The sequence below is a fragment of the Notolabrus celidotus genome, chromosome 8 (genome assembly GCF_009762535.1).
Source record: "Notolabrus celidotus isolate fNotCel1 chromosome 8, fNotCel1.pri, whole genome shotgun sequence".
In the NCBI taxonomy this organism is placed as follows: domain Eukaryota; kingdom Metazoa; phylum Chordata; class Actinopteri; order Labriformes; family Labridae; genus Notolabrus; species Notolabrus celidotus.
In genome coordinates, this window is record NC_048279.1 from 272,628 (window position 1) to 283,669 (window position 11,042).

Genomic DNA, 11,042 nt, shown 5'->3' on the forward strand with positions numbered 1-11,042 from the left:
ATAATTTTGGACACTTTTTGTTCAAATGTGAATAAAAGCTGAGAAATATTTTTTTTCCACAATGATGCTTCTTGTACTGTCTTGTCTTATTACCTTCTGGGAGACGCCTGTGTCATTTCCAATCAAGAAAAAACTTGCTGGTTGAATGAAAGTACCTTTAAGTCAAAATTTGCCAGGGGTATGAATAATTTCGCCATAACTGTATATATTTTTTTCAAATTTTCCTTTGGTCTGTGGAAAATGTAGTATATTTGAATTCAGTCACCAAAGTGAAGATCTTGGTTTACTATCTGTCACGACACAGACAGGGGAAGGACTCAAGCGCGGCACCAGTAGTTGTTTATGCAAAAATCGTGGTCTTTATTACGGAAAAAGGTCGTCACCAGGTGTCAGAGGATCAGGCAGAGGTACAGAAACGGCAGGCAGAGGGGTCAAAAAGAAGAATCGGAACTGGTCAATACACAGGAGTTGATACTAAGACTAATTGCTGGAACACTACGAACGTAAGTTGATCTGGCACCGAGTGAGAGGACACAAAGAGAATATATAGTGGCAGGGAGTGCAGGTAACCAGACACAGGTGAAACACATTAGGGAGGGGCCAGGTGATCACACAGGAGGGAAACAGGACGGGAACTGAAAAAGAGGGAGAGACAGATTAACATAAAACAGGAAACAAGACCAGAATGACACAATAGGGAACATGACAGACAACCATGACACTATCAAGATACGGTATATAGGTTAATATATCTTGTACCATTGTTGCAATGTGGAATGTGTCTGCCTAACCCTGGTGTTTTTTTTTCTTTTTTTGAAGATATATGCTGTAAAATTCAATAAACATATTTGAAATAAAATAAGATTATGTGGTGGTCACGTGACCATGGAGACCGGGTCTGTAGCTTCGTTGATAGAGACGATCCTTCAGGGGGTGCAGTCTTTATAGCATTGATTGTAGCTACGATACTCAGTTCTCACATGATTTTGTGCTCATATTCCCCCGTCACTCTGTTCCCAAAAGTCCTGCCTCTCTTTTCTTTCTTTTCTGAAGCCAAAATGCTGAAATAATTATCAAAGAACATTTAGAAAAGCTCAAACAAACATTTTTTTAATATCCAATGTGGTATATGACCCATGTGTTTTCCTTTTTTGTTATTCCTTTTATTGTTTATTGTTCTTATATTATTACATTAGTACGTCCTTTTTTTCATTGATGACTCTGGCCCTTTCCCCTCAGGTGAGCTGACTCATGGTGAGCTGTACTCAGCAATGAAGAAGGAGACAGAGCAGACAGAGGCTGGGGACTCGAGCAGCACTAACTTCAGTGGAGAGATGCACTTTTACGAGTTAGTGGAGGACACCAAGGATGGAATCTGGCTGGTTCAGGTTATATAACACCTGTTTCACACAATCACCTGTTTTATACAACATCATTTACACATCTTCTGTATCAGACAGTGAAGTCCCAGAGCTTATTCTGTGTATTTTACAAAAAAATATGAAGTTAAATGTTGGATCTCAATAACTGTGGGTAAAGTTTCAGATTGTAAGGTAAACGTGAGTAATCCCAGGATGAGACCACAGGCTGCTCTGAAGGGTCTGTTCAAAAGTCAGCCAAGAATTAGAAGAGAGGGATGGAATTTGCTGAAATCATAGGTGACACTATAACATTGAGCAAATAGGAACATTGTGAGGTCGGGTGGGTTTTAAGTATTTATGTTTTCCACGTATGTCTGCTTGTACCCAGGGTACAATTTATGGAAGAAAAAAAAACAGAGCTGGGGGATACCTCCCAAAACATTTCTTTTAGGAATTTTGGTGAGCTTGTGAACAGAAATGAAAATTCCTTTTTCTGAAACAACCCTCCCAAACACAGTAATATTGAGCCAATACGTCTCTTCATTTGTCTCTTCATTTATCAATCAATCAATCAATCAATCAATCAATCAATCAATCAATCAATCAATCAATCAATCTTTATTTGTATAGCTCCAAATCACAACAAACATAATCTCAAGACTCTTTTACAAACAGAGCAGGTCTAGACCACTCTATGTCAAATTATGAACAGAGACCCAACACCAAGACAGGATAAGACTCAGTCTGACCCTACCTTAATCCCTCATGAGCATTGCACCTCACAGTATTTAGCTAGTTACAGCGGAGAGGAGAAACTTCCTTTAACAGGCAGAAACCTTGAGCAGAACCAGACTCATGTTAGACAGCCATCTGCCTCAACCGAGTTGGGTCTGGAAAGAGGGATAGAGGAGAGACAGGTGCTCTCCTTTACTTTTTATCTTCACTCATCGGCTTTCCTCCATGTGCTGAACCATTTTGCATGCCTTGATAAATAATGTCTTCTGCCGTCTTTATGTATTTATTGTTTTACAATTCCCATAAATTCTGACCCAACTCGGTCGAGGCAGATGGCTGTCTAACATGAGTCTGGTTCTGCTCAAGGTTTCTGCCTGTTAAAGGAAGTTTTTCCTCTCCGCTGTAACTAGCTAAATACTGTGAGGTGCAATGCTCATGGTGGATTAAGGTGGGGTCAGACCATAGACTGTAAATAAAAATGGACAGCTTTGCTCCGCCTCTTCCTGTTGTACGGTTCTGAAGCCAAAAAATCCCTCTCCTGGGCGCCGCCATTGTGCAGCCAGAGCCTGTGAAGCCACTGTAATAAGCTCCGCCCTACAGCGTAGCGTCACAAGACGCTGTGAGTCATTTGAAGTTTCACTCTACGGCGGCTGTGAATCAAAGGAAACCTGGAAGTAAACCACGTTTTTCAACCTCTAATAACTAACTAACGAAAAATAAACTTTTCAGAAAAAAGAGGCCTTGAACACAAAACAGTCTAATACTAACTACATATCACCACAGCATACAGATGTGAGAAACATACGTACGACGTGTATTTATTTTTTAAAGTTTGACTGCTCCCCCATTCAAATGAATGATGGAGACGGATTTTTTTACCTATACTGCAGCCACCCACCAGGGGGCAGACACACTGCTGAAAGCCTCACCACCAGGGCCGTGTCCGGCATGCTTGGGTGAGACTGAGTCTTATCCTGTCTTGGTGTTGGGTCTCTGTTCATAATTTGACAGAGTGGTCTAGACCTGCTCTGTTTGTAAAAGAATCTTGAGATAACGTTTGTTGTGATTTGGAGCTATACAAATAAAGATTGATTGATTGATTGTCACCATGTTAACAATTTCACGATTTAAGCCATTGTCCCTGTAATGAACGCTAAATCAATACAGACCTTTTCTTTGATGACGTTACCCAAAGCACGGTGTCGGTTGGGTCATCTTAAAGGACTGGAATACCGGTTAAAAATAACAAACATTCTACGACAACGTATAGGACCATTAAACAAACAGTGCTGGAGGAGAAGAGGAATTCTCTGAGATGAAAAACATATGCAAGCCTTCAGAATAAGAGCATATTACACTGAATCTTATTGCACCAGTTAACACGGTGACTTCAGAACAAGTGAGGCACTTGACCAAACGACCATTGTTAAGCACTCTATTCACAATCCCATTTCCATCTATAAGTGGGCAGACTCCAAATAACCTGATGCATTTAATGTAGTCTGACCAGAGGGGGGGATGAGAAGGATCCCCACTGGAAATAGAAACTGAACGACCAGAGAGGGCGTATAAAAAACAGAGGGGGGTAATTGGCACCCTACTTGTACAGACTGTGGCAACAATTTTCCTTGCTAAGGGCAATAAAGGTCTATCTATCTCTGTTTTGTGTTGCTTTGTTTTTTTTCTCGGGTAAGATTCAGGGTCCAAAACATATTGCCAAATTTCATAGTATGTCATTTTAAGTAGACACCTACTCTTGTTTCTGTGTGTCCCTGCAGGTCATCGCCCAGGACCGGGATGCTCTGCTCACTCAGTCTAATTGGGGGAAAATGGTGCAGAAAGTGTCCCAGTTTGGGATCAGAACTGGAACCTTCAACTGCTCTAATGACCACAGGTGAGACCCACCTGACACCTAAAACCAGACCCCATTTCACTGACTCTGAGCAAGTTAGTCTCCACTTTTGAGTTAGATACACAACAGAGAGTGTTAACAGAGCCAAAGGAGCAATTCACACCTGAACTGATAGGTCTCACTGGCTCCTGGTTCAGCACAGACCTGAGTTGTAAACATTACTCCTGGTCCACAAACCTCAAAACTCTCTGACCTACTCCCTGGCCACAACCCAATCAGATCATCAGGTAGGGCCCCTTCACAATCTATCTAAAGCCTAGTGCAGGTGAGTTCAGTCAATGCCTGTCTGGCAGCACATCACCCCAACTCTCATTCACCTCCACTGGCTCCCTGTAAAGTACTGCATCTCTTATAAGCTCCTCCTCCTCACCTCCAAATCCCTGCATGCCCTCGCCCCCCAATACCTGACTGGCCTCCTCCACCAACACACTCCATCCCGGAACCTACGGTCTTCGGACCTGGGTCTCTTCTCCATCCCCTGGACTAAGCTGCAGACTTTTGGAGACAGAGCCTTGAGTGTGGCAGCCCCTACTCTGTGGAACTCTCTCCCTCCCGACATCCAGACTCTTAACATGGGGGGAGGGGGAGACGGAGGAGTTGTCAATGAGGATGGAGAGGTTTTTTGTTTTTAAAAAGGGTGGATTTGGTGCCAATGAGAAGGACTTCTGTTTTATCACTGTTCAGTTTGATTAGCAAGATAGAACTGTCCTAGTTAGCATAACAGGCCTCACCTATTGTACAGGGTTGACATGCCAATGGAGTGAGTTATTCATGTGAATTTACAGAGCAAACAACCCTATTCCTGTCTGATGTTAACACAACGTTATTATCAGGTGGGTATATAAAGAATGATATATGGACTGGTGTATCGATAGCGCTATCTCTAGTCTTCTGAGCACTTGTCTTTACATCACTTGTCACATTCACAACTGATGGTAGAGGCTGCTTTAGTAAGAGACCATCAGTGTTAATCTCATTCACACTTCGATGGCACAGCCACCGGGGGCAGTTTAGAGTTAAGTGTCTTTCCCAATCAATCTGAAGGTTGGTGATTTGATCCGAGCTCCTGCAGTCACATGCTGAAGTGTCCTTGAGCAAGACACTGAACCTGAAACTGCTCCCTCTGTTGTTCAGCAGTGTGTGAATGTGTATGAATGAGATTAACACTGATGGTCCCGTACTATAGCAGCCTCTACCATCAGTGAGTGAATATGGTGTGAATGGGTGAAGGTGACGAGTAAAAGAGCTTTGAGTGCTCAGAGAGAAAAGAGATATAGAAGTACAAGTCTTCTTGCCATTTCCCATTTGAAGTCAGTACTGGAGCTGCAGGGCTCTGGACCAGCTGAAGAGTCTTCAAGGTTCCTCTGTCCTCTAACCCTCAGGTCATGTATCAGGCGTGGCTGGCAGCGTTCCACCCTCATCATGGCGGTTCCTCAGACGTCAGCGTCGAAGGGAAAAGTCATGCTCAGAGAATATGACGGCCGGCGCATTGAGACAGAACACATCTTCCGCTGGATGACCTCACATGTTTCCCAGCGGATCAAAACTCTGCACCGCACTGAGCAGCTGAAGGAGGAGTGGCGCTCCGACCCTGCTCATCCGGTGAAAATGTTTTTGTTTGCACGTCTGTCACAGCCGCCCACCTTCTTCTCCTCTCTGTCTGTTAAGTTTACCGGCAGAATAGATTTCATCTTCGTGGACATCCGTCACTGGGACAACCACAGCAGTCTATCAGAAATCGGAGTGACACATCAGAGCTCTGCCTACATCCTCAAGATGCCTGAGGGCATTTATCGCTATGGCAACAGGTAATGACAGATCATGAAAATTATGCTAATAGTTTAAACAAAGAAATGCTCAAGTCTCTCTCCCCCCCTATACACACACTCACACAAACACTTGACACACAGTACAGGGGAGTTCCTGTCCCTGTTTGCCATGGATACATTCCTGCGATCCGTCCAGCCTGAAGTCAATGACCTGTTTGTCCTCAGTCTGGTTCTGATCAACCTTCTGGCCTGGATGGACCTCTTCATCACCCAGGTGACTTCTGAGTTTTCATCAGATTCAGACATGAAGATAAAACTGTTTGATGTTCATTTAAAAAAAATTTTAAACCCTCAATAGGGAGCGACCGTCAAACGGTTTGTGGTTCTGATCCGAACTCTCGGAACATATAATTCCATCCTGCTGGTGTCATGGCTTCCTGTTCTGGTAGTAAATTATTTTTTCATATCAATAAATTACATTTATTGATCAAAGTTATTGATAAACATCAATCAATCTATAACCAGTTCAGCTCACAAACTAAGTATAACCTTGTTAGCTGTTTTCATTAATGTACTTCTACTAACTGACTGATCCCTGATCCCTGATCTTGATCCCTGATACCTGAGCCCTGATCACTGATCACTGATAACTGATTGATCACCCACAGGCTCTCCTGCAGCTCCCTTACCTGGATGCTCTGTACGGCTACAGTCTGAAGCTGCTCAGGTATGCTGACACCACCATGCTGGCCAGTCTGGTGAGAGCAGATTGGACCTTCTACTCATCACATCCCGCTCTCTTCCTGTCTACATACCTGGCTCACGGCCTGCTGGTCGACTACTTTGAAAAGAAACGCCGCTGCGGTCCCAGGAGTCAGGAGGACAGCACCACCAACCTGGAGTGGCTGGCCAGTCTGTGGGACTGGTACACCTCCTACCTGCTCCACCCAATCACCTCCCTGCAGCAGATCCCTTCTGATCACTCAGACTGGGACGAGGATCCAAACTTCTTATTGGAACGCCTGGCTTTCCCTGATCTCTGGCTCCGCCCTTTAGTAAACACAGACTACATTAAAGCCCTGCCCACATGGAGGTTTAGGAGCGGAGCGGAAGGGGCGGGGTCTGACGAAGAAGCCGATAAAGAGACAGATGGTTCTTGTTCAGACTCAGAGAGCAGCGAACGTGACGGAGGTCCAAGAAGCAGGTCATCATCAGCCCAGGACAGCAGCACACTCAGTGACCCTGCAGCGTCGGGCCATCATTATGGAATTGGAGACCTGCCATCTAACAGGCCGCCGGAGCATCAGCCCTGTGATTGGTCAGTTTGGCCTTGTGACGTGCTGCACTGCTCAGAGTGTGTGGTATGTCTGGAGAACTTTCTCAACGAGGAGCTGCTGATGGGTCTTCCATGTGGCCATGCCTTCCACCAGCAATGCATTATGGTCTGGTTAGCATCAAGCCGACACTGCTGCCCTGTGTGTCGCTGGCCGAGTTACAAGAAGAAACAGCAGAGGGCGAAAGCGAGCAGCTCAGACCAACACTCACTACAGGGCTGATAAGTCTTCTGGGCTCTGTTCTGGTGGCTAATGACTCTTGACCTTTTCAGTCCTAACTCAGAGCCCATTAGCATCACAGCTAGCTAAGCACCAAGCAGCTCAGCAGGGCGAAACTGTAGGACTCCTGTAACTGAATCTTTTGTACTTCAAGTCCTCTCTCTGATCTCATGGGAATGGAACTAAGTCAGAAACAGCATTACAAGATGCTCAACACACTCACTGAGCAACCACGCTGTTAGCATCAAAGCGAGCTAAGGACTTCTCTGTTTTGTCTATGAGGGAGGGTGGGGTGTTGTACACTTTCATGTGAAAGAGTATACATACTCTAATGCCAGATGGTCAACATGGAAACATGGAAACAGATTATTCATATAAACTGAAATCTGAAGGCAGAGCTAACTTTATGTGCAATAAAACATCTATTAGTTTAGTCTTGTTGTCCTGAGACCTGACTTTATCATGTTGACAGTACCAGGTGAATCAGCCTGACTTCATCATTCTGACAGTAACAGGTGACTCACCCTGACTTCATCATTCTGACAGTACCAGGTGACTCACCCTTACTTCATCATTCTGACAGTACCAGGAGAATCACCCTGACTTCATCATGCTGACAGTACCAGGTGACTCACCCTGACTTCATAATGCTGACAGTACCAGATGACTCACCCTGACTTCATCATTCTGACAGTACCAGATGACTCACCCTGACTTCATAATGCTGACAGTATCAGATGACTCACACTGACTTCATCATTCTGACAGTACCAGGTGACCCACCCTGACTTCATCATTCTGACAGTACCAGATGACTCACCCTGACTTCATAATGCTGACAGTATCAGATGACTCACACTGACTTCATCATTCTGACAGAACCAGGTTACTCACCCTGACTTCATCATTCTGACAATTCCAGATGACTCCCCCTGACTTCATCATGCTGACAGGACCAGGTGAATCCCCCTGATTTCATCATGCTAACTGTACCAGGTGAATCACCCTGACTCCATCTTCTGACAGTACAGATGACTCCCCCTGACTTTATCATGTGACAGTACCAGGTGAATCCCCCTGATTTCATCATGCTGACAGTACCAGATGACTCACCCTGACTTCATCATTCTGACAGTACCAGGTGACTCACCCTGACTTCATCATTCTGACAGTACCAGATGACTCACCCTGACTTCATCATTCTGACAGTACCAGGTGACTCACCCTGACTTCAATCATTCTGACAGTACCAGATGACTCACCCTGACTTCATCATGCTGACAGTACCAGGTGACCCACCCTGACTTCATCATGCTGACAGTACCAGGAGAATCACCCTGACTTCATCATGCTGACAGTATCAGATTGACTCACACTGACTTCATCATTCTGACAGAACCAGGTGACTCACCCTGACTTCATCATGCTGACAGTACCAGGTGACTCACCCTGACTTCATCATACTGACAGAACCAGGTGACTCACCCTGACTTCATCATTCTGACAGAACCAGGTGAATCTCCCTGACTTCATCATGCTGACAGTACCAGGTGACTCACCCTGACTTCATCTTCTGACAGAACCAGGTGACTCACCCTGACTTCATCATTCTGACAGAACCAGGTGACTCACCCTGACTTCATCATGCTGACATTACCAGGAAAATCACCCTGACTTCATCATTCTGACAGAACCAGGTGACTCACCCTGACTTCATCATGCTGACAGTACCAGGTGACCCACCCTGACTTCATCATGCTGACAGTACCAGGAGAATCACCCTGACTTCATAATGCTGACAGTATCAGATGACTCACACTGACTTCATCATTCTGACAGAACCAGGTGACTCACCCTGACCTCATCATTCTGACAGTACCAGGTGACTCACCCTGACTTCATCATACTGACAGAACCAGGTGACTCACCCTGACTTCATCATTCTGACAGAACCAGGTGATCCCCTGACTTCATCATGCTGACAGTACCAGGTGACTCACCCTGACTTCATCATTCTGACAGAACCAGGTGACTCACCCTGACTTCATCATTCTGACAGAACCAGGTGACTCACCCTGACTTCATCATGCTGACAGTACCAGGAGAATCACCCTGACTTCATCATTCTGACAGAACCAGGTGACTCACCCTGATTTCATCATGCTAACTGTACCAGGTGAATCACCCTGACTCCATCATTCTGACAGAACGCTGAAGTCAGGGTGAGTCACCTAGTTCTGACAGTACCAGATGACTCACTCTGACTGCATCATGCTGACAGTTCCAGCTTGATCACCTGATCCTTGACTCCATGAGGCTGTCCATTTAGTGCATATTGAAATGGATGATGTCAGATTGGATCTGGGTGAAGCAAAGAGATTCACAGCACCCCCTGCTGACTTGCTGCAGGACAGAGCAAGGGATTGTGACGTCACACCCAGTCACTCGCGCTTGCTGGTGGGTCTAACTGCCGTCCTGTGTGACATATGTCTATGGTGTAGCCTCCACTGATTGGTAGGTTGATAAGACATGAGCTTCATTATAGCTTATTTACTGTGACTTCTCTCTTAAAGTACAATTTAGCTGTTGGAGGAAGGATTTTTTGTGGCGTAGGCTGTAATGTCTGTTCACACGACAGACAAGATGAAAGATCAGGATTGTCTTTTTGGAGGCAGAACCAAGGAAGCTCTATCTATACAACCTCACTAAGAGAAGAAGAATGGCTTGGATATCAGCTGTACGACATACAGACATAAAGTTTTCCATCATCCACAGACCGTTAAAAGTGTGCTAAAGACATTCAGTCATTATAATAACAGTCCAAAATGAATGTAAAATAAGTTTAGCACTCAAGTAGGTCACATCTTAACTTGGTTTTGTTCTGTTCCCATTTGCAGCAGGATAGTTCAAACTTCAAGGCTGTCTGCTGTATGTTCACCTGTGCACATGCAAAGCAGTTATTAAAAAATGTATAATAACCACAGGGTGGACAACATTTTTAACATTACACAAGTAAGAAAGCTAATGCTTGAGAATGAAAGAAAACCGGTCCTGAACATAGACTGTATAATAAAAAGACAGTCTCAGTGACAGCCCCCGTCTGTTCCTGAAGCCCAGCTTTGAAGCTGATCGTTAGCGGGACCCATATTGGAAATGCTGAACTCTACCTAATTCTGTGGAGCTATTGTGTGGTAAAGAGGCGGCATTTAGCCTCCTCGCTAACAGCTAGAAAACTTGTGGTCTTAATATATTCTAAACTGCTGAGTTATGAACCCCCCTCTGGTTTTGAATTCTCACGACCGGAAGTTTCTGCTTGGTCCTCACCTGAACTACATCCATAATCCTTGCGATTGATGATGTCAGTTGCCAAGCACTATAAACCCTGTCTCATCCATGAATCCAGAGGGAACAACGATTAAATCCTAAAATCAAACGCAGGTCAATAAATGTTTGTCACACATGTTTCTGTCATTATAGTTAGTTCTTATCATGCTGATTTACGTCTCAGTGTTCATGTCTCTGTTTACTTTGATTTAGTTATTGATGATATAAAAAGATGGGGTGTGACATCATGATTGACAGCTGTGTTGACCAATGAGGTTCCTGCAGTGCTGTGTGCTCCGGATTATCAGAGTAGAGGAGGAACGGTGAAAGGAGATGTAACAAACACGAACACAAGAGTCATTGAACGCACCACCGGAAGAGTCTGCTT

General features: G+C 44.7%; 1 protein-coding gene across 3 annotated transcripts in view; it reads left to right on the top strand.

Annotated features, from left to right (window-relative positions):
* Positions 1 to 10,309, top strand: part of rnf103 (ring finger protein 103) — a 28,318-nt gene extending 18,009 nt beyond the window's left edge. For 2 of the 3 annotated variants that reach the window (XM_034690287.1, XM_034690289.1), the window contains exons 2-7: positions 1,240 to 1,388; positions 3,875 to 3,990; positions 5,391 to 5,816; positions 5,919 to 6,051; positions 6,136 to 6,222; positions 6,446 to 10,309. In XM_034690287.1, coding sequence (XP_034546178.1) covers positions 1,240 to 1,388; positions 3,875 to 3,990; positions 5,391 to 5,816; positions 5,919 to 6,051; positions 6,136 to 6,222; positions 6,446 to 7,333 — 1,799 coding nt within the window. In that variant the 3' untranslated portion in view covers positions 7,334 to 10,309. Of the gene's footprint in view, positions 1 to 583; positions 735 to 1,239; positions 1,389 to 3,874; positions 3,991 to 5,390; positions 5,817 to 5,918; positions 6,052 to 6,135; positions 6,223 to 6,445 lie in introns of those variants that run through there. The other variant, XM_034690288.1, reaches the window with a different exon arrangement.
* Positions 10,310 to 11,042: the final 733 nt, after the last annotated feature.